Source organism: Homalodisca vitripennis, chromosome X, assembly GCF_021130785.1.
Source record: "Homalodisca vitripennis isolate AUS2020 chromosome X, UT_GWSS_2.1, whole genome shotgun sequence".
In the NCBI taxonomy this organism is placed as follows: Eukaryota; Metazoa; Arthropoda; class Insecta; order Hemiptera; family Cicadellidae; genus Homalodisca; species Homalodisca vitripennis.
This window is the reverse complement of record NC_060215.1, coordinates 20,255,307-20,281,181: the sequence shown is the minus strand read 5'-3', so window position 1 is coordinate 20,281,181 and position 25,875 is coordinate 20,255,307. Positions and strand designations below refer to the sequence as shown.

At 34.5% G+C, this 25,875-nt stretch overlaps 1 protein-coding gene across 1 annotated transcript in view; it reads left to right on the top strand.

Moving 5' to 3' along the window:
• The window catches only part of LOC124369386, a 54,781-nt gene extending 30,118 nt beyond the window's left edge, over positions 1–24,663 (top strand). The window contains exons 2-5 of the mRNA XM_046827385.1: positions 8,534–8,738; positions 17,136–17,281; positions 18,731–18,865; positions 23,415–24,663. Of these exons, the coding sequence (XP_046683341.1) occupies positions 8,534–8,738; positions 17,136–17,281; positions 18,731–18,865; positions 23,415–23,642 (714 nt within the window). The 3' untranslated portion in view covers positions 23,643–24,663. The remainder of the gene's footprint in view (positions 1–8,533; positions 8,739–17,135; positions 17,282–18,730; positions 18,866–23,414) is intronic.
• The last annotated feature ends 1,212 nt before the right edge of the window (positions 24,664–25,875 follow it).

Genomic DNA, 25,875 nt, shown 5'->3' with positions numbered 1-25,875 from the left:
TTTCCAAATCTCAACATATTTATACACGGTTTGGCACTTCTAAATCACACTATGTAACCTAAATATCTTTAGTCTTCGGGATATGTGGATGAGCCTTTACAAATCTCAACATATTTATAAAACAGTTTGGCTATCCTTGACCACACTATGTAACCTATATATATTTAGTCTTCGGGATATGTTGGATGAGCCTTTCCAAATCTCGACATATTTATAAACAGTTTGGCTATCCTTGACCACACAATGTAACCTAAATATATTTAGTCTTCGGGATATGTGGATTGAGCCTTTCCAAATCTCAACATATTTATACACGGTATGGCACTTCCAGATCACACTATGTAACCCAAATATCTTTAGACTTCGGGATATGTGGATGAGCCTTTCCAAATCTCAACATATTTATACAAAATTTGGGCACTTCTAGATCACACTATGTAACCCAAATATCTTTAGTCTTCGGGGATATGTGGATGAGCCTTTCCAAATCTCAACATATTTATACAAAATTTGGCACTTCTAGATCACACTATGTAACCTAGATATCTTTAGTCTTCGGGATATGTGGATGAGCCTTTCCAAATCTCAACATATTTATACACAGTTTGGCACTTCTAAATCACACTATGTAACCTAAATATCTTTAGTCTTCGGGATATGTGGATGAGCCTTTACAAATCTCAACATATTTTATACACAGTTTGGCACTTCTAAACACACTATGTAACCTAAAATATCTTTAGTCTTCGGGATATGTGGATGAGCCTTTCCAAATCTCAACATATTTATACACGGTTTTGGCACTTAAAGATCACACTATGTAACCCAAATATCTTTAGTCTTCGGGATATGTGGACGAGCCTTTTCCAAATCTCAACATATTTATAGACAATTTTGGCACTTCTAGATCACACTATGTAACCTAGATATCTTTAGTCTTCGGGATATGTGGAATGAGCCTTTCCAAACCTCAACATATTTATTACACAGCTTGGCACTTCTAAATCACACTATGTAACCTAAATTTCTTTAGTCTTCGGGATGTGTTGATGAGCCTTTCCAAATCTCAACATATTTATAAACAGTTTGGCTGTCCTAGATCACAATGTGTAACCTAAATATCTTTAGTCTTCGGGATATGTGGATGAGCCTTTCCAAACCCTCAACATATTTATACACAGCTTGGGCACTTCTAAATCACACTATGTAACCTAAAATTTCTGTAGTCTTCGGGATGTGTTGATGAGCCTTTCCAAATCTCAAAATATTTATACACAGTTTGGCACTTCTAGACCACACTACGTAACCTAAATATCTTTAGTCTTCGGGATATGTGGATGAGCCTTTCCAAATCTCAACATATTTATACACAGCTTGGCACTTCTAGATCACACTATGTAACCTAAATTTCTGTAGTCTTCGGGATGTGTTGATGAGCCTTTCCAAATCTCAACATATTTATAAACAGTTTGGCTGTCCTAGATCACACTGTGTAACCTAAATATCTTTAGTCTTCGGGATATGTGGATGAGCCTTTACAAATCTCAACATATTTATAAACAGTTTGGCTATCCTTGACCACACTATGTAACCCAAATATCTTTAGTCTTCGGAATATGTGGATGAGCCTTTCCAAATCTCAACATATTTATACAAAATTTGGCAGTTCTAGATCACACTATGTAACCCAAATATCTTTAGTCTTCGGGATATGTGGATGAGCCTTTCAAATCTCAACATATTTATACAAAATTTGGCACTTCTAGATCACACTATGTAAACCTAGATATCTTTAGTCTTCGGATATGTGGATGTGCCTTTCCAAATCTCAACATATTTATACAAAATTTGGCACTTCTAGATCACACTATGTAACCTAGATATCTTTAATCTTCGGGATATGTGGATGAGCCTTTCCAAATCTCAACATATTTATACACAGTTTGGCACTTCTAAATCACACTATGTAACCTAAATATCTTTAGTCTTCGGGATATGTGGATGAGCCTTTACAAATCTCAACATATTTTATACACAGTTTGGCACTTGTAAAACCACACTATGTAACCTAAATATCTTTAGTCTTCGGGATATGTGGATGAGCCTTTCCAAATCTCAACATATTTATACACGGTTTGGCATTTAAAGATCACACTATGTAACCCAAATATCTTTAGTCTTCGGGATATGTGGACGAGCCTTTCCAAATCTCAACATATTTATACACGGTTTGGCATTTAAAGATCACACTATGTAACCCCAAATATCTTTAGTCTTCGGGGATATGTGGACGAGCCTTTCCAAATCTCAACATATTTATACAAAATTTGGCACTTCTAGATCACACTATGTAACCTAGATATCTTTAGTCTTCGGGATATGTGGATGAGCCTTTCCAAACCTCAACATATTTATACACAGCTTTGGCACTTCTAAATCACACTATGTAACCTAAATTTCTTTAGTCTTCGGGATGTGTTGATGAGCCTTTCCAAATCTCAACATATTTATAAACAGTTTGGCTGTCCTAGATCACACTGTGTAACCTTAATATCTATAGTCTTCGGGATATGTGGATGAGCCTTTCCAAACCTCAACATATTTATACACAGCTTGGCACTTCTAAATCACACTATGTAAACCTAAATTTCTTTAGTCTTCGGGATGTGTTGATGAGCCTTTCCAAATCTCAAAATATTTATACACAGTTTGGCACTTCTAGACCACACTACGTAACCTAAATATCTTTAGTCTTCGGGATATGTGGATGAGCCTTTTCCAAATCTCAACATATTTATACACAGCTTGGCACTTCTAGATCACACTATGTAACCTAAATTTCTGTAGTCTTCGGGATGTGTTGATGAGACTTTCCAAAATCTTCAACATATTTATAAACAGTTTTGGCTGTCCTAGATCACACTGTGTAACCTAAATATCCTTAGTCTTCGGGATATGTGGATGAGCCTTTCCAAATCTCAACATATTTATACACGGTTTGGCACTTCCAGATCACACTATGTAACCCAAATATCTTTAGTCTTCGGGATATGTGGATGAGCCTTTCCAAATCTCAACATATTTATACAAAATTTGGCACTTCTAGATCACACTATGTAACCTAGATATCTTTAGTCTTCGGGATATGTGGATGAGCCTTTCCAAACCTCAACATATTTATACACAGCTTTGGCACTTCTAAATCACAACTATGTAACCTAAATAACTTTAGTCTTCGGGATATGTGGATGAGCCTTTCCAAACCTCAACATATTTATACACAGCTTGGCACTTCTAAAATCACACTATGTAACCTAAATATCTTTAGTCTTCGGGATATGTGGATGAGCCTTTACAAATCTCAACATATTTATAAACAGTTTGGCTATCCTTGACCACACTATGTAACCTATATATATTTAGTCTTCAGGATATGTGGATGAGCCTTTCCAAATATCGACATATTTTATAAACAGTTTGGCTATCCTTGACCACACAATGTAACCTAAATATATTTAGTCTTCGGGATATGTGGATGAGCCTTTCCAAACCTCAATATATTTATTCACAGCTTGGCACTTCTAAATCACACTATGTAACCTAAATATCTTTAGTCTTCGGGATATGTGGATGAGCCTTTACAAATCTCAACATATTTATAAAACAGTTTGGCTATCCTTGACCACACTATGTAACCTAAATATCTTTAGTCTTCGGGATATGTGGATGAGCCTTTACAAATCTCAACATATTTATACACAGTTTGGCACTTCTAAACCACACTATGTAACCTAAATATCTTTAGTCTTCGGGATATGTGGATGAGCCTTTCCAAATCTCAAACATATTTATACACGGTTTGGCACTTAAAGATCACACTATGTAACCCAAATATCTTTAGTCTTCGGGATATGTGGACGAGCCTTTCCAAATCTCAACATATTTATAGAAAATTTGGCACTTCTAGATCACACTATGTAACCTAGATATCTTTAGTCTTCGGGATATGTGGATGAGCCTTTCCAAACCTCAACATATTTATACACAGCTTGGCACTTCTAAATTACACTATGTAACCTAAATTTCTTTAGTCTTCGGGATGTGTTGATGAGCCTTTCCAAATCTCAACATATTTATAAACAGTTTGGGGCTGTCCTAGATCACAATGTGTAACCTAAATATCTTTAGTCTTCGGGATATGGGATGAGCCTTTCCAAACCTCAACATATTTATACACAGCTTGGCACTTCTAAATCACACTATGTAACCTAAATTTCTGTAGTCTTCGGGATGTGTTGATGAGCCTTTCCAAAATCTCAAAATATTTATACACACAGTTTTGGCACTTCTAGACCACACTACGTAACCTAAATATCTTTAGTCTTCGGGATATGTGGATGAGCCTTTCCAAATCTCAACATATTTATACACAGCTTGGCACTTCTAAATCACACTATGTAGCCTAAATTTCTGTAGTCTTCGGGATGTGTTGATGAGCCTTTCCCAAATCTCAAAATATTTATACACAGTTTGGCACTTCTAGACCACACTACGTAACCTAAATATCTTTAGTCTTCGGGATATGTGGATGAGCCTTTCCAAATCTCAACATATTTATACACAGCTTGGCACTTCTAGATCACACTATGTAACCTAAATTTTCTGTAGTCTTCGGGATGTGTTGATGAGCCTTTCCAAATCTCAACATATTTATAAACAGTTTGGCTGACCTAGATCACACTGTGTAACCTAAATATCTTTAGTCTTCGGGATATGTGGATGAGCCTTTACAAATCTCAACATATTTATAAACAGTTTGGCTACCCTTGAACCACACTATGTAACCCAAATATCTTTAGTCTTCGGGGATATGTGGATGAGCCTTTCCAAATCTCAACATATTTATACAAAAATTTGGCACTTCTAGATCACACTATGTAACCCAAATATCTTTAGTCTTCGGGATATGTGGATGAGCCTTTCCAAATCTCAAACATATTTATACAAAATTTGCACTTCTAGATCACACTATGTAACCTAGATATCTTTAGTCTTCGGGATATGTGGATGTGCCTTTCCAAATCTCAACATATTTATACAAAATTTGGCACTTCTAGATCACACTATGTAACCTAGATATCTTTAGTCTTCGGGATATGTGGATGAGCCTTTCCAAATCTCAACATATTTATACACAGTTTGGCACTTCTAAATCACACTATGTAACCTAAATATCTTTAGTCTTCGGGATATGTGGATGAGCCTTTACAAATCTCAACATATTTATACACAGTTTGGCACTTGTAAACCACACTATGTAACCTAAATATCTTTAGTCTTCGGGATATGTGGATGAGCCTTTCCAAATCTCAACATATTTATACACGGTTTGGCATTTAAAGATCACACTATGTAACCCAAATATCTTTAGTCTTCGGGATATGTGGACGAGCCTTTCCAAATCTCAACATATTTATACAAAATTTGGCACTTCTAGATCACACTATGTAACCTAGATATCTTTAGTCTTCGGGATATGTGGATGAGCCTTTTCCAAACCTCAACATATTTATACACAGCTTGGCACTTCTAAAATCACACTATGTAACCTAAATTTCTTTAGTCTTCGGGATGTGTTGATGAGCCTTTCCAAATCTCAACATATTTATAAAACAGTTTGGCTGTCCTAGATCACACTGTGTAACCTTAATATCTATAGTCTTCGGGATATGTGGATGAGCCTTTCCAAACCTCAAACATATTTATACACAGCTTGGCACTTCTAAATCACACTATGTAACCTAAATTTCTGTAGTCTTCGGGATGTGTTGATGAGCCTTTCCAAATCTCAAAATATTTATACACAGTTTGGCACTTCTAGACCACACTACGTAACCTAAATATCTTTAGTCTTCGGGATATGTGGATGAGCCTTTCCAAATCTCAACATATTTATACACAGCTTGGCACTTCTAGATCACACTATGTAACCTAAATTTCTGTAGTCTTCGGGATGTGTTGATGAGCCTTTCCAAATCTCAACATATTTATAAACAGTTTGGCTGTCCTAGATCACACTGTGTAACCTAAATATCTTTAGTCTTCGGGATATGTGGATGAGCCTTTCCAAATCTCAACATATTTATACACGGTTTGGCACTTCTAGATCACACTATGTAACCCAAATATCTTTAGTCTTCGGGATATGTGGATGAGCCTTTCCAAATCTCAACATATTTATACAAAATTTGGCACTTCTAGATCACACTATGTAACCTAGATATCTTTAGTCTTCGGGATATGTGGATGAGCCTTTCCAAACTTCAACATATTTATACACAGCTTGGCACTTCTAAATCACACTATGTAACCTAAATAACTTTAGTCTTCGGGATATGTGGATGAGCCTTTCCAAACCTCAACATATTTATACACAGCTTGGCACTTCTAAATCACACTATGTAACCTAAATATCTTTAGTCTTCGGGATATGTGGATGAGCCTTTACAAATCTCAACATATTTATAAACAGTTTGGCTATCCTTGACCACACTATGTAACCTATATATATTTAGTCTTCAGGATATGTGGATGAGCCTTTCCAAATCTCGACATATTTATAAACAGTTTGGCTATCCTTGACCACACAATGTAACCTAAATATATTTAGTCTTCGGGATATGTGGATGAGCCTTTCCAAACCTCAATATATTTATTCACAGCTTGGCACTTCTAAATCACACTATGTAACCTAAATATCTTTAGTCTTCGGGATATGTGGATGAGCCTTTACAAATCTCAACATATTTATAAACAGTTTGGCTATCCTTGACCACACTATGTAACCTATATATATTTAGTCTTCGGGATATGTGGATGAGCCTTTCCAAATCTCGACATATTTATAAACAGTTTAACTATCCTTGACCACACAATGTAACCTAAATATATTTAGTCTTCGGGATATGTGGATGAGCCTTTCCAAATCTCAACATATTTATACACGGTTTGGCACTTCCAGATCACACTATGTAAACCCAAATATCTTTAGTCTTCGGGATATGTGGATAAGCCTTTCCAAATCTCGACATATTTATACAAAATTTGGCACTTCTAGATCACACTATGTAACCTAAATATCTTTAGTCTTCGGGATATGTGGATGAGCCTTTCCAAACCTCAATGTATTTATTCACAGCTTGGCACTTCTAAATCACACTATGTAACCTAAATATCTTTAGTCTTCGGGATATGTGGATGAGCCTTTACAAATCTCAACATATTTATAAACAGTTTGGCTATCCTTGACCACACAATGTATTCTAAATATATTTAGTCTTCGGGATATGTGGATGAGCCTTTCCAAATCTCAACATATTTATACACGGTTTGGCACTTCCAGATCACACTATGTAACCCAAATATCTTTAGTCTTTAGTCTTCGGGATATGTGGATGAGCCTTTCCAAATCTCAACATATTTATACAAAATTTGGCACTTCTAGATCACACTATGTAACCCAAATATCTTTAGTCTTCGGGATATGTGGATGAGCCTTTCCAAATCTCAACATATTTATACAAAATTTGGCACTTCTAGATCACACTATGTAACCTAGATAGTTTTAGTCTTTGGGATATGTGGATGAGCCTTTCCAAATCTCAACATATTTATACACAGTTTGGCACTTCTAAATCACACTATGTAACCTAAATATCTTTAGTCTATGGGATATGTGGATGAGCCTTTACAAATCTCAACATATTTATACACAGTTTGGCACTTTTAGACCACACTATGTAACCTAAATATCTTTAGTCTTCGGGATATGTGGATGAGCCTTTACAAATCTCAACATATTTATACACAGTTTGGCACTTCTAGACCACACTATGTAACCTAAATATCTTTAGTCTTCGGGATATGTGGATGAGCCTTTCCAAATCTCAACATATTTATACACGGTTTGGCACTTAAAGATCACACTATGTAACCCAAATATCTTTAGTCTTCGGGATATGTTGACGAGCCTTTCCAAATCTCAACATATTTATAAAAATTTGGCACTTCTAGATCACACTATGTAACCTAGATATCTTTAGTCTTCGGGATATGTGGATGAGCCTTTCCAAATCTCAACATATTTATACACAGTTTGGCACTTCTAAATCACACTATGTAACCTAAATATCTTTAGTCTTCGGGATATGTGGATGAGCCTTTACAAATCTCAACATTTTTATACACAGTTTGGCACTTCTAGACCACACTATGTAACCTAAATTTCTGTAGTCTTCGGGATGTGTTGATGAGCCTTTCCAAATCTCAACATATTTATAAACAGTTTGGCTCTCCTAGATCACAATGTGTAACCTAAATATCTTTAGTCTTCGGGATATGTGGATGAGCCTTTCCAAAGCTTAGCATATTTATAAAAAGTTTGGCGTCCTTGGATCACACTATATACAACTACCTCAGTTATACATTTGTGTTTTACCTTGTCAAAGTTTTAACTGTGACTGTTGTTTTGCAGTTATACCGAGACGATGAGCCAGACTGCTCCGAGATCTGCCAGTGCGGGGAGGGCGAAGTGCTGGCCTGCAACACCATCTGTGTGGAGCGAGCCGCCTGTAAGACAGACTTCGCCTTCTACAACCACGCAGCCCCCGCATACCAAGCGTACCGCGGCCGGTGCCTCTGTTACTCCGGGCGCTTCATCTGCATGCGTCCGGCCCCTGGTCAGTTCCCAACATCCGCTAGTTTATACATTTCCGTAGCCTTGTCCATTTTATACCAGATGGAAATAAAATCTATGAAAACCGTCAAGCTTTCACACCTAGCCTTGTTTTAACCATGACAGTTAGAAACTACCTTAATACTATCGTAATGCACTAGAGCCTCACATCAATAACTTGAGTATAGTTTATACATTTCCGTAGCATTATCCATTTTATACCAGATGGAAATAAATTTCTATGAAAACCGACAAGCTTTCACATCTAGCCATGTTTTAAACCATGACAGTTAGAAACTACCTTAATACTATCGTAATGCACTAGAGCCTCACATCAATAACTTGAGTATAGTTTATACATTTCCGTAGCCTTGTCCATTTTATACCAGATGGAAATAAATTCTATGAAAACCGACAAGCTTTCACATCTAGCCTTGTTTTAACCATGACAGTTAGAAACTACCTTAATATTATCGTAATGCACTAGAGCCTCACATCGGTAACTTGAGTATAGTTTATACATTTCCGTAGCCTTGTCCATTTTATACCAGATGGAAATAAATTCTATGAAAACCGACAAGCTTTCACATCTAGCCTTGTTTTAACCATGACAGTTAGAAACTACCTTAATACTATCGTAATGCACTAGAGCCTCACATCGGTAACTTGAGTATAGTTTATTACATTTCCGTTAGCCTTGTCCATTTTATACCAGATGGAAATAAATTCTATGAAAAAACCCGACAAGCTTTCACATCTAGCCTTGTTTTTAACCATGACAGTTAGAAACTACCTTTAATACTATCGTAATGCACTAGAGCCTCACATCGGTAACTTGAGTATAGTTTATACATTTCCGTAGCCTTGTCCATTTTATACCAGATGGAAATAAATTCTATGAAAACCGACAAGCTTTCACATCTAGCCTTGTTTTTAAACCATGACAGTTTAGAAACTACCTTAATACTATCGTAATGCACTAGAGCCTCACATCAATAACTTGAAAATAATTTATACATTTCCGTAGCCTTGTCCATTTTATACCAGATTGGAAATAAAATTCTATGAAAACCGACAAGCTTTCACATCTAGCCTTGTTTTAACCATGACAGTTAGAAACTACCTTAATACTATCGTAATGCACTAGAGCCTCACATCAATAACTTGAATATAGTTTTATACATTTCCGTAGCCTTGTCCATTTTATACCAGATTGGAAATAAATTCTATGAAAACCGACAAGCTTTCACATCTAGCCTTAGTTTTAACCATGACAGTTAGAAACTACCTTAATATTTATCGTAATGCACTAGAGCCTCACATCAGTAACTTGAATATAGTTTATACATTTCCGTAGCCTTGTCCATTTTTATACCAGATGGAAATAAATTCTATGAAAACCGACAAGCTTTCACATCTAGCCTTGTTTTAACCATGACAGTTAGAAACTACCTTAATACTATCGTAATGCACTAGAGCCTCACATCAGTAACTTGAATATAGTTTATACATTTCCGTAGCCTTGTCCATTTTATACCAGATGGAAATAAATTCTATGAAAACCGACAAGCTTTCACATCTAGCCTTGTTTTAACCATGACAGTTAGAAACTACCTTAATACTATCGTAATGCACTAAGAGCCTCACATCAGTAACTTGAATATAGTTTATACATTTCCGTAGCCTTGTCCATTTTATACCAGATGGAAATAAATTCTATGAAAACCGACAAGCTTTCACATCTAGCCTTGTTTTAAACCATGACAGTTAGAAACTACCTTAATACTATCGTAATGCACTAGAGCCTCACATCGGTAACTTGAGTATAGTTTATACATTTCCGTAGCCCTTGTCCATTTTATACCAGATGGAAATAAATTCTATGAAAACCGACAAGCTTTCACATCTAGCCTTGTTTTAACCATGACAGTTAAAACTACCTTAATATTATCGTAATGCACTAGAGCCTCACATCGGTAACTTGAGAATATTTTTATACATTTCCGTAGCCTTGTCCATTTTATAACCAGATGGAAATAAATTCTATGAAAAAACCGACAAGCTTTCCACATCTAGCCTTGTTTTAACCATGACAGTTAGAAACTACCTTAATACTATCGTAATGCACTAGAGCCTCACATCAATAACTTGAGTATAGTTTATACATTTCCGTAGCAATTGTCCATTTTATACCAGATGGAAATAAATTCTATGAAAACCGACAAGCTTTCACATCTAGCCTTGTTTTAACCATGACAGTTAGAAACTACCTTAATATTATCGTAATGCACTAGAGCCTCACATCAGTAACTTGAATATCAGTTTATAATACATTTCCGTAGCCTTGTCCATTTTATACCAGATGGAAATAAATTCTATGAAAACCGACAAGCTTTCACATCTAGCCTTGTTTTAACCATGACAGTTAGAAACTACCTTAATATTATCGTAATGCACTAGAGCCTCACATCGGTAACTTGAGTATAGTTTATACATTTCCGTAGCCTTGTCCATTTTATACCAGATGGAAATAAATTCTATGAAAACCGACAAGCTTTCACATCTAGCCTTGTTTTAACCATGACAGTTAGAAACTACCTTAATATTATCGTAATGCACTAGAGCCTCACATCAGTAACTTGAATATAGTTTATACATTTCCGTAGCCCTTGTCCATTTTTATACCAGATGGAAATAAATTCTATGAAAACCGACAAGCTTTCACATCTAGCCTTGTTTTTAAACCATGACAGTTAGAAACTACCTTAATATTATCGTAATGCACTAGAGCCTCACATCGGTAACTTGAGAATAGTTTATACATTTCCGTAGGCCTTGTCCATTTTATACCAGATGGAAATAAATTCTATGAAAACCGACAAGCTTTTCACATCTAGCCTTGTTGTTTAACCATGACAGTTAGAAACTACCTTAATATTATCGTAATGCACTAGAGCCTCACATCAGTAACTTGAATATAGTTTATATACATTTCCGTAGCCTTGTCCATTTTATACCAGATGGAAATAAATTCTATGAAAACCGACAAGCTTTCACATCTAGCCTTGTTTTAAACCATGACAGTTAGAAACTACCTTAATATTATCGTAATGCACTAGAGCCTCACATCGGTAACTTGAGAATAGTTTATACATTTCCGTAGCCTTGTCCATTTTATACCAGATGGAAATAAATTCTATGAAAACCGACAAGCTTTCACATCTAGCCTTGTTTTAACCATGACAGTTTAGAAACTACCTTAATATTATCGTAATGCACTAGAGCCTCACATCGGTAACTTGAGAATAGTTTATACATTTCCGTAGCCTTGTCCATTTTATACCAGATGGAAATAAATTCTATGAAAACCGACAAGCTTTCACATCTAGCCTTGTTTTAACCATGACAGTTAGAAACTACCTTAATATTATCGTAATGCACTAGAGCCTCACATCAGTAACTTGAATATAGTTTATACATTTCCGTAGCCTTGTCCATTTTATACCAGATGGAAATAAATTCTATGAAAAACCGACAAGCTTTCACATCTAGCCTTGTTTTAAACCATGACAGTTAGAAACTACCTTAATATTATCGTAATGCACTAGAGCCTCACACATCGGTAACTTGTAATAGTTTATACAATTTCCGTAGCCTTGTCCATTTTATACCAGATGGAAATAAATTCTATGAAAACCGACAAGCTTTCACATCTAGCCTTGTTTTAACCATGACAGTTAGAAACTACCTTAATACTATCGTAATGCACTAGAGCCTCACATCAATAACTTGAATATAATTTATATACATTTCCGTAGCCTTGTCCCATTTTATACCAGATTGGAAATAAATTTCTATGAAAACCGACAAGCTTTTCACATCTAGCCTTGTTTAAACCATGACAGTTAGAAACTACCTTAATACTATCGTAATGCACTAGAGCCTCACATCAATAACTTGAATATAGTTTAATACATTTCCGTAGCCTTGTCCATTTTATACCAGAATTGGAAATAAATTCTATGAAAACCGACAAGCTTTCACATCTAGCCTTGTTTTTAACCATGACAGTTAGAAACTACCTTAATATATCGTAATGCACTAGAGCCTCACATCAATAACTTGAGAATAGTTTTATACATTTCCGTAGCCTTGTCCATTTTATACCAGATGGAAATAAATTCTATGAAAACCGACAAGCTTTCACATCTAGCCTTGTTTTAACCATGACAGTTAGAAACTACCTTAATATTATCGTAATGCACTAAAGCCTCACATCGGTAACTTGAGAATAGTTTATACATTTCCGTAGCCTTGTCCATTTTATACCAGATGGAAATAAATTCTATGAAAACCCGACAAGCTTTCACATCTAGCCTTGTTTTAAACCATGACAGTTAGGAAACTAACCTTAATACTATCGTAATGCACTAGAGCCTCACATCAGTAACTTGAATATAATTTATACATTTTCGTAGCCTTGTCCCATTTTATACCAGATGGAAATAAATTCTATGAAAACCGACAAGCTTTTCACATCTAGCCTTGTTTTAACCATGACAGTTAGAAACTACCTTAATTTTATCGTAATGCACTAGAGCCTCACATCGGTAACTTGAGAATAGTTTTATACCTTTCCGTAGCATTGTCTATTTTATACCAGATGGAAATAAATTCTATGAAAACCGACAAGCTTTCACATCTAGCCTTGTTTTAAACCATGACAGTTAGAAACTACCTTAATATTATCGTAAATGCACTAGAGCCTCACATCGGTAACTTGAGAATAGTTTATACATTTCCGTAGCCTTGTCCATTTTATACCAGATGGAAATAAATTCTATGAAAACCGACAAGCTTTCACATCTAGCCTTGTTTTAACCATGACAGTTAGAAACTACCTTAATACTATCGTAATGCACTAGAGCCTCACATCGGTAACTTGAGAATAGTTTTATACATTTCCGTAGCCTTGTCCATTTTATACCAGATGGAAATAAATTCTATGAAAACCGACAAGCTTTCACATCTAGCCTTGTTTTAACCATGACAGTTAGAAACTACCTTAATATTATCGTAATGCACTAGAGCCTCACATCAGTAACTTGAATATAGTTTATACATTTCCGTAGCCTTGTCCATTTTATACCAGATGGAAATAAATTCTATGAAAACCGACAAGCTTTCACATCTAGCCTTGTTTTAACCATGACAGTTAGAAACTACCTTAATATTATCGTAATGCACTAGAGCCTCACATCAGTAACTTGAATATAGTTTATACATTTCCGTAGCCCTTGTCCATTTTATACCAGATGGAAATAAATTCTATGAAAAACCGACAAGCTTTCACATCTAGCCTTATTTTAACCATGACAGTTAGAAACTACCTTAATATTATCGAAATGCACTAGAGCCTCACATCAGTAACTTGAATATAGTTTATACATTTCCGTAGCCTTGTCCATTTTATACCAGATGGAAATAAATTCTATGAAAACCGACAAGCTTTCACATCTAGCCTTGTTTTAACCATGACAGTTAGAAACTACCTTAATATTATCGTAAATGCACTAGAGCCTCACATCAGTAACTTGAATATAGTTTTTATACATTTCCGTAGCCTTGTCCATTTTATCATACCAGATGGAAATAAATTCTATGAAAACCGACAAGCTTTCACATCTAGCCTTGTTTTTAACCATGACAGTTAGAAACTACCTTAATATTATCGTAATGCACTAGAGCCTCACATCAGTAACTTGAATATAGTTTATTATACATTTCCGTAGCCTTGTCCATTTTATACCAGATGGAAATAAATTCTATGAAAAACCGACAAGCTTTCACATCTAGCCTTGTTTTAACCATGACAGTTAGAAACTACCTTAATATTATCGTAATGCACTAGAGCCTCACATCGGTAACTTGAATATAGTTTTATACATTTCCGTAGCCTTGTCCATTTTATATCAGATGGAAATAAATTCTATGAAAACCGACAAGCTTTCACATCTAGCCTTGTTTTAACCATGACAGTTAGAAACTGCCTTAATACTATCGTAATGCACTAGAGCCTCACATCAATAACTTGAGTATAGTTTATACATTCTCTTCATTGAATATGAGTTTCGACCTGATACGTTATCAAATTCATTACGTAACTTAAGGCGAATAAAATTGTATAATGAGCGTGATAAATGTAATGAGTGAATGAGCTGAGGTAAACTGTTTCTTAACAAGTCTCAATGACGAATAGTAACCAAGAAATAGATGTAATTTAAAGTGGATTACGAACCACGAGTATCCCGTTATTTTCATTATTTTGCTGCTAAGATTCAGCTTCCAATGCTAAATTATATTTCTTCACGATCCTGTGGCAAACAAGAAATATATGTTGTATCGAGTGCATTCAAAACATATTCATATTATTCCTTAGCTGTTAAAATCCAGCTTCCAATGAATATCCTACGTCTTCATGATCGAATGGTGACCAAGATGCATGTAAAGCCTGTAATGGCTTTACGGTATCCAAGGAACGTTAACTGACACAGGAAATCCGATCAAATGCACTCTATTCTCAGACTCCACTAAACAACTGATGTTATGAGTAGTAAAATTATTCCACAGTTCAGTTGGAATTCTTTTTGACAACGTCTGTCACCCACTTCAGTGCCGCGCCACACAGCATCTATCCACACCATGCCGCAGCTGGATCATATATAACAACTCATATCGTCATATTCAACAACTTAATTCCATTAGTGTTAAAGTTTACTTAGAATAAACAACCCTTACACAAATAAATTTCAAAATTTTATACAGAGTATAGTAATGGTTCTACAGTAGTCGAAAATATTTTTAATCGCTAGTGTCTTCGGTAAAATAATGTTTTTTAATTTATTAATGTAAATATGAATACTAATTCTATATTACATCATAGACGTTTCAAATACACAAAATAAAATAACCATTGTTATTTACAAAATTGATACATTACCATTGTTATTTACAAAATTGGTTACATTACCATTGATAATTTAAAATTTTTATTTTCTTTTTTGGAGTATTAAAAGGAAAGATGTTGATAACGTGAATTGTACTCTTGGAGTCCAAAATATGAGAATATTCTCTCTTCCATCCCCTGCTTAACTCGCGGCAGCTGTTCTCTAACAATCCTTGCTACATGCTCAGATCTCATTTAGAGTGGTGTTACAGTTTCCAAAACCTTATGCACAAGTATTAAAGTCTCTTACATGTTTTTCTCTCTATTAGGACAAGAAGCTTATAAACTGCACTTAGTCATATAAGAACCTCTGCACTGCTTCCAGAGTGACAGGATATTCAGGATGGGTAAGGTTGGATGTAGGGGCCATCTCCTATCGAGATCCATGAGGAAGAATTTAGGGCACTAATCTCAAAGTCATGTCCTCCCAGAAGAAGGGGAGGCCAGCTCTAAACCAGCCTCTCCAGTCAAAGCAGGCAGGGGGTGGCACACCCTTGTCGAGGCTAGCAAGAACCTCTGACACTTAGGGAACGAACCCCACCAACTCCAACAGTCATCTCCCGCAGTAGACTAGATCTATCGAATTATCCTTGCATCCCAGAATTTCGACATTTGCGGTTAGTGATGTACCGCTCCTGGACATCCATAAGGTTGCCCAGATTTAAGTGACACATCGGTTTTTGCTGGGCCCAGTGGTAGGTTCAACTGGAAAGTATAAACCAGCCAGAAGTGATCCCTGCTGGGTAAAGTCTGTTACACGCTCACATCTCTCATTTTCTGTGGATAAATTTTCCAGTTTCTAAAAACTCATGTACCAGCTCTGATGTTAAATCAAACATTTATAAAAACGGATTATGTATTTTACTATGGATAGATACATGCTCAAAATTCTTCTGCTTATAGAAAAACTTAAGTGCACAATATTTTTTGTGACTCACTCTTGAGTCAGCCAGTTTTCAAATACTAGGAGAGCATACCTTTGATTGTATTACTTACACAGGAGATAATCATTCATACGGGCAGTCAATGCTGAGGTCCCTAGGATTAAATCGGGTAGTTTTGAGGTCTAACGCTAAAGCTGCTAACTTTGATTGTTACCATTCAAATATTTACCGTTCATATTAATCATGTTTATGTGTTGTGTGTATTTTTAACAGCATAGCTTGTACAAGTTCACTCCAAATACCTATTAATACGTATAAATGACATAATAAAACAAGTATTTTTAAAATCCTATTTCTCACTCCTTGAACATACAATTATGAACTTAACTTTGCTTTGAGAACAAAAATTTGCTGTTATGTAGTGATGATATTCAACTGTGGTAATTATACTCCCATTAAATAATTTATAAAATATTAAGTATGATAACTCCCAACTGTGGTGATTTAATAGGGTCGTACAAGCTGCCGCAAGGGGTTTTCCTGTTCCTGGGCTACAGTGAGGCAGATGAGAAACTTCTCTTGCCACTCATCAGGATGGAGGTACAGGACGCCGTCTTATCGCTGCAGATGCTCATCAAGAAAAGCATCAAACCTAAGGTAAATGCTTTGAGACTGTTTGAAGTATGTATACTTTGAATATAGAGGAGACGTGCTATGGGTAAATTAACATGATTTTTGTTTCGCCAATATGTCTGAAGCATATTTTTTTAGTTGCTGAATAAAAATTCCATCTATGTCACACGATCCATTTGGGTTCAGTCTTTGCACAATGCAGGCTTTCTCCGCCTTGTCCTCAGTTGTTAGAGCATTACAGATGCCAAAATTAAATATTCATGGTTGACTCCCTTAAATAATTAAAGTATTTTGGCTAACTGGTAGTTATCTCCTCCTCTTTTTTGTGATCTTGGAGTTATCTCCGTTTACAGGGTGCCTTTCACAAGGGTTTACTGTAATTTAGGGGCGGAGTTCAAGCCTCTTTGGATTTTTGAGCAGAATTTGACTTTTTTAACTTACAGTTCAAGCAAACTTGATCCCTACTATCCCGTCATTTAAATATGCTCATTTCCAGATTGAAGTTATCAATTCTGGCTTCTGACTATATTGTATAAAGTTTTCGGTTCACACAATTTCCAAAATTGCTAACCCAATCCAAATTTTGAAATACGAACATTTCGGTCCTTCAGTTAACACTCAAAACTTAAAAGAACCATTAAAGTATATCTATAAATAGTATATCTATATATAAAGCATATAGATGAAGAAGTGAAGTTTTTATCCTCATTGCTTGAAACTTAAACAATCACCAATCAATGATCAATACGGCTCTCTTAACACAGGCTACCAGATTTTCGATAATCTAGTGCTGTCTTCTTTGTTGAAGTTAGCATCTTGATTATTTCTAAGGTTTCTCTTGTTATCCTCGGATAATAGTATGTAAATTTTGAAAGTACTATCCTTTTGACCAATTCTATTGCATGTTTTGTTTTGTATCTGTTTTCTTCTATGACTCACTTTTATGTATCCTGGATATTAAACATTTTGTAGACTAAGTCGCAACTGCATGAAATTTTGTAGGCTCCAGGCATTCACAGAGGAATCGTATCCTTCACGAGTCTCAGTTCTTAAATTTGTGAGTCGTCTTAAATAAATTTTTAATATTTTGTTTCCTTAATATCCTACCTGTATTGTGAGTCATTAGTTGGATGTAAGGAAGATGGTCCAGTTTTGAACAAATCTTTATTTTCATTTTGCTCTAAATGTATTAGAGTAATTTATTTTCTCCTATGGCTTTTGAATTGAAACCCAGTTTTACATTTTCATTTTATTTTAGTTGGTGTGTGTATATATATATATATATATATATATATATATATATATATATATATATATATATATATATATAATGTAAATGGTACCTTTGTAAGAAATAAAAACTACTTTGTTCACAAATCACATACACATACACACACACACACACACACATAGGTGCGTGCACGCACACGCACACACAGATATATATAGTAATGATTTTATGTTATGTTTCAGTTTCACTGCAACCTGTCGCTCTACAGCCTTTCGAAAGAGAACATCATTTTGGTAGCGAAACTGGCCGAAGTAAATTCTTCGCTGGCTAGGAATTTGCAGCACCAGTCCAATACTAACCTTCTAAGAAGAGAAAAGGTACTAAAACTGGGAAATATTAAATGGTCCAAGACATAGTTTGATTTTCTTATTTTTTTATATACAACTCCGTATCTGCTTTATCAAAGGGTTGTCAAATGCATTATGGATGTGACATTTTACATTGTTTTGAGTGGTTATACCCAGCACAAGACTTCATTTGAGTGTAAATTGACCACTTTAGACCATATATAACTCTGTATCTGCTTTATCAAAGGGTTGTCAAATGCATTATGGATGTGACATTTTACATTGTTTTGAGTGGTTATACCCAGCACAAGACTTCATTTGAGTGTAAATTGACCACTTTAGACCATATATAACTCTGTATCTGCTTTATCAAAGGGTTGTCAAATGCATTATGGATGTGACATTTTACATTGTTTTGAGTGGTTATACCCAGCACAAGACTTCATTTGAGTGTAAATTGACCACTTTAGACCATATATAACTCTGTATCTGCTTTATCAAAGGGTTGTCAAATGCATTATGGATGTGACATTTTACATTGTTTCGAGTGGTTATACCCAGCACAAGACTTCATTTGAGTGTAAATTGACCACTTTAGACCATATACAACTCTGTATCTGCTTTATCAAAGGGTTGTCAAATGCATTATGGATGTGACATTTTACATTGTTTTGAGTGGTTATACCCAGCACAAGACTTCATTTGAGTGTAAATTGACCACTTTAGACCATATATAACTCGGTATCTGCTTTATCAAAGGGTTGTCAAATGCATTATGGATGTGACATTTTACATTGTTTCGAGTGGTTATACCCAGCACAAGACTTCATTTGAGTGTAAATTGACCACTTTAGACCATATATAACTCTGTATCTGCTTTATCAAAGGGTTGTCAAAAGCATTATGGATGTGTCATTTTACATTGTTCCGAGTGGGTGTACCCAGCACAAGACTTCATTTGAGTGTAAATTGACCACTTTAGACCATATATAACTCTGTACCTGCTTTATCAAAGGGTTGTCAAATGCATTATGGATGTGACATTTTACATTGTTTCCAGTGGGTGTACCCAGCACAAGACTTCATTTGAGTGTAAATTGACCACTTTAGATCTAAGACTCAGACCTGTGCAATTATTATTTTAATGTATACATGGTAACACCTTTCAAAGGAATCCAGAATAATTTATGTAACAGGGTACAATGAAACTATAGTAGTGCAGTACATATTCAGATTTCAACATCAAATACACTTTTAGTTTCTATTCAACTCTCCCAAAATTATGAAGAGCCTCATGAGGTTGCTTAGAAACCTGCTTCATCAGGTGTATGCTACCAGAACACAGGGTGATCTTTGACAAGGCCAGGTGGTAGTTTGGGAGAGTATTATGATAATATTCTGCAGAGTAGTTTATACTCTCAGGTGATGGCGTAGAGCACTGATGATCCTTGAAGTGAGGATTGATGAGATGCAATACTTCCTCATATGAATCCGGGACTTCTTGGCATCAATGGGATTTCTTAGATTGATGCAGTGTCATCAGTAGTGAGATTCATGGACTGATGTCATCAATAAAATTTCTTGGGTTGATGCACTGGTATCAGATTTTTCAGTTATTATTTGCCAGGAATCAGTGGTAGTAATGACAATTGATGATCTACCGACTTTCTGGTTCATATAAATTACCCTGACTCTCCCATTTGTAGGGTTGGGAAAATATCTGTTGTCCACCAGCTGTCTTATGACAATGTTAAAATATTTCTTAGAGCATATACATGATGAGTTTAAAGTCTCTTACTCTTACAGTGTTGAGAAGATTCAAATCCTTACAATAGGTACTGTACATTTTGAAATTCTAAAACTATAAACATAATAGATAATTTCACATACTTTAAGACTTTTTACTTCACAGCTTAAGATTTAAAAATATATCATTTATTTCAAATATAGAATCTAAATCATTGTAAATACGAATAATAGTATAGTTAAAATCGGACAGGCTGCTTTTACAAGAATAAATGTAAAACCCCATGTCATTTTAAACATTGAGATTTTGAAAGGCAGTGTTTCAGTATTTGAATGTATGCAAGCTCAAAAATAAAAATGTTATTTTTTCATCACATAATTTAAATATTTTAAACACGCCTGTATTTCTGAAAATGAAGATAGTTTCAAATAGACAGATCCAATAATTATTAGGCAGAAATGCATTACAAAAGTAAATTACAGTATTGACTATTAATCCTGAAATAAACAATTTAAATCCATGACGTTAATGTGAAAAATAAAGACAGAATGATAACATATCCATCATTTGATCTGTTGAAAACTTTTTGTTTACCCACGAATTTTAAAGGAGTCTAGAATAGTCTACGTTTGTTTTATAGTATATCAGTGATACCATAACTTAATATTACCACCTCAGATTTGGGTTCATTAGGTCTGGTCAAGTTTCCGAGTTCACCTTTTATTTGAATTTCTGTAATTCTAATTACTTCCTCTCATATTACATTATGAAGGACTTGTTTGAGTTTGCCAGTTCACACTGCATCGATAAATTGCCAACACAATTAAAATCTTGAGGCATTTCAATAAAACCCAATCCACTTTTGACTGAACAAAAGTACTTGCAAACATTGTATCAAAGATAGTGAGAAACCTTAGAAATAATAAACAAGGGAAATAACTTCAATGGATACAAATATTTTGTTCCAAGGTACTCACAAGATTATCAAAATGTAATACTGAAATATTATGATTTTAACTTTGTTGGCAATTTTTTGTATCATGAAAACCAGAAAACTCAGATGATATCAACGGCATCATCCATATAAGCCTAAGATGTAAGATTGTGAAGGAGGACCAAATAAAGATAATAATTGTTTTTATTAAGTATGCAACACTGAATTTTAGTACCATTTTTTTTTAATACAGCAGGGGGGAATGAAAGAAGTAAAGTGAAGATGCTGATTGATTTTATCTAGGCTATATCTGGTCTGCCATAGTATCGCACACAATTTCGGAACAAGTGGTTCATCCTTATTTTGAGCAACATGTCCTTCTAAGATTCTTGCTTGTGGAAGCATAAAATAATTTTTAATTCTCTAGATATTGATGGTGCAGTTGTTGGGACAAACTTGACAAAGACCCAATGAGTTTCTCTTGCACTAGGAACAGAACCAAAATTAATATTGGCATCAATGTAAACGCTCTTCGTTCAAGTAAGCCAAGTTGAATACACCAAATTTTTAGGATTTTTAATTGATGAAAACCTTTCCTGGAATAAACATGTTGACCATATTATTCATAAAATGTCTTCCGGTATTTATGTACTGAGACAATTGTCAAGGGTTTGTAGTTTACAAACTTTACGATCCGTATATTTTTCTCTAGTGCACTCACACTTATCATATGGAATAAGCATATATGGCACAACAACAAAAAAGAATCTGGATAGGTTACTGGTCCAACAAAAGAGAGCTCTACGGGTTATCCTTAGACTTAAAAAGACTGACTCCGTTAAGAAATTATTTACAGAAAATGGAATTTTAATGGTATACAGTTTATATATTTATGAAACAGTTCTTTATACGAAACAAGAAGAAAAACACACTCCAACTCTAGTTAGTCGTCAATACAAGGCATAACAGAAATGTCCCACAACATAATCTTGAATTTTTCAAAAAGAAAACTGATTTTATGGGACATAAGTTCTTTAAAAACCAACCAAAAGAGGTAAATAAAGAACAAAACTTAAAAAAAATGAAAATGAAATTAAAATCTTACTTGCTGAACCTAGCACTTTATTCATTTGAGGAATTTTTGGAAAGAAGGTAAATTTGGAGGTAACATATATATATATATATAATTTCAATAAACATTGAATCACAAAAAGTACTTGCTCCGCCGGGAGTCGAACCCGGATCTCTCACTTGCCGGGTGAATGTGCTACCATTACACCACAGAGCGCTTACTTCTTCCGATTCAATTATTTTGTATTTGGCCGTATCTGTCACATATGGGTTTAAATAAGCAAACTAACATATGATCGGAAGACCAAATACCTGTCAAACAACTTTTATTTACATTAAATTGTATAAAATGGCAATAGCCTTATTTAATTTCAATAAACATTGAATCACAAAAAGTACTTGCTCCGCCGGGAGTCGAACCCGGATCTCTCACTTGACAGGTTAGTTTGCTTATTTAAACCCATATGTGACAGATACGGCCAAATACAAAATAATTGAATCGGAAAAAGTAAGCGCTCTGTGGTGTAATGGTAGCACATTCACCCGGCAAGTGAGAGATCCGGGTTATATATACTTTGTTGTTATCTTTATTTAATGGTATTTTAGCAGCAAATTTGTGTTTTTACTGGACACTATTCTTGAATATGATGTGCATTTCACGAATAAAGACTTCTTGAATGTTGAATCTTGAAAACAAATTTTATGTTGTGAAGTTGTTGAAAATAAGAACTAAAATCTTAGAAAAGTTTACTTTTTTAGTAGCAGCACAATTCTCCTATTCAATGCCAAATGAATTTATTTTGAATCGGCAACTGATATATTTCCAGGAGGAGTGTGTCGGGGCTCTCCAGGACTTCAGTGAGAAGGTGAACTCACGGCACCCAGTCGTCCACTCACATTTACTCCTCTCAATTTTCAAGATGGCTGAAGTGGAGGTCGTGGTTCCTGCGTCTAGCTCAAGCTCACCAATTATTGTTAAGCATATGCTCAATATAGCTGTAGTTGTATATTTACTATCCATTCAGCAATACTGTGCTGTACATCTGATATCGTGACAGTAGGCTGAACTAGACATACAATGTTCATATCTTGCTGGCTAGTTAGTCCATTATTCACTACTGACATCAATTCATATAATTAGAACATGCCAAATTGCATGCAATCCATTTGACAAGTTATTATTGAGTTTGAACACAAGTTTGGGTAGTCTTGTAAAATTATGGGCGGGAACAGAAGCATTGTTATATTATAGTATTCAGAACACAGGTTTGCTCAGAACAAAATATGCTTTATCATCGATAAACCTTGGTAGCGAAAATCAACGATCTTTTCTTGAAGCAATTCTAATATTGACTTATTGACCCTTCGAAACACCTTCCAGTCATTTTCTCCCTATGGCTATGATCAATGGGTGTAGTTAAATTATTCAGTAGTCATTATTATAAAATAAATTATCTTGGAATTTCCAAATTACGAAAGCGTAATAAGAAGTCTTAAACATTTTATTAAACCGTGAACAATAATTACTTACTGTAATTGTGCTCATGTACACATTGCATCAGTTGTAGAATTGAGAATTTTTGTACAAATATTTCAAATTTTAAATGGCATTTTTTGACAGTATTATTATGATCTTCCCCTTAACCATAATCCAAATGTCATACCAAAAATTTACGTAGACAGTACTGTAAATATATTTGGAATAATATAATAATTAAAAATAATATGTGTGGCCTTGCTAACAATGTTAAATACTGTAATATACTAGTATGTCTGTAACATAAATGCAATTGCTGCCTGTTTAATTCATACATGGAATTATCATATGCAGATAGTAAGTAATATAATGAATACATTTCTTTACACTGTTCAGGTATTAACAAGTAAAACAATTTTGTTTTAATTTGTGCTGGGCAAACCTTTAACAATTACTGCTTGGATTTATAAAGGTTATGTATACATTTAATAGGTATACTGGGTGTTTGAAAAAATATGGAACGAACTTGTAAGAAATGGTTATACATGTTTCAATTTTTAAAAGTTCCTATCATATATGAATTTCTTCCTTAACTTCTTTAGCCACTACACTTATGTGAACATTTTTCATTGGAAAAATTATAATTCATAAATGGTGTAAGTCAAATCATTATAATTTTATGTATCTGGTTGATTTATTAGAATCTAACTTAGTAATGAAAGCTAAAAACAATATTTTCACTGGTTTCAAAAAGTGGCATTTTATAACTTTGGTATTTCATTCAACAAACATCCTCTATACACATAAAAAGCGAGACCAAAAAGTACAAAATGTTTAAATATTACCTGTTTATTGAGATCTGATGCCAAATAACTCAATAAGTAAAATTTTAAAGGTTGAGTGAGCATGATCTCCACAAAATAATAAATAGAATTTGAATTTGTTGTATCAATTTATGGAATTTATTTATGAAATCATGAGGTTTTTACGTTATTAACAAAGTAAGGCTTAATTTGTGTATTTATTATATTTAATGTCTCAAAACTATTATTAAACTATAAAAATTGATCAGTTTTGATCCATCTGTGTGGTCAATATTGATCAAGTGACACCATGGTTGATCAGGTTGTGAAAGGAGTTGATCAAACTTTGATTAAGTCTGATTACAGATTTTCACATATAACATTACATATAAACTCACCTGAATAAGTACCAGAAGATGTATTTTATCTAGTATTTTTTACCAGATGCTAACAAACTACATAGAACATTTTTAAACCTTTCATAAGTTCCATAATAGCTTTTGCTGTTATGTCAGTATACATGAAATTTAAAATACTATTATTATTATTATTATTAGTATTATTATTATTATTGTTGTTGTGTATGCACAATTTGAATCAAAGGAAATACTATTTTAGCATCTAACACTAAATTAGGTCTTAGTAAGAAATCATTTAAAAATATAATGTTGTAAACAGTTTTTAAATGAATGGCCATCCTCTTTATAAATCATTTATACCCTCATTATAAATTATTTGTGTAAAAGTAAACAAAGAAAAAATACACACAACATAAAGACACTGAAAAAAGTTAGATATGACCAGAGAAATACTTTTTAATTTAGACTTAACCATTTCATAAAGTTCGGGTCCACAATTTCCAAACGCTCTGTGTATGAGATGTAATGACAATGATGAATCCACAGACTCAATAGTCACGTGAGAAAGGTTATAATTGCTTAAAAGCAGAGTGTTCTAATTATAGTGGATTGTCAAACTTAAAATGTAGCCCCCAGTACCACGGTAAAT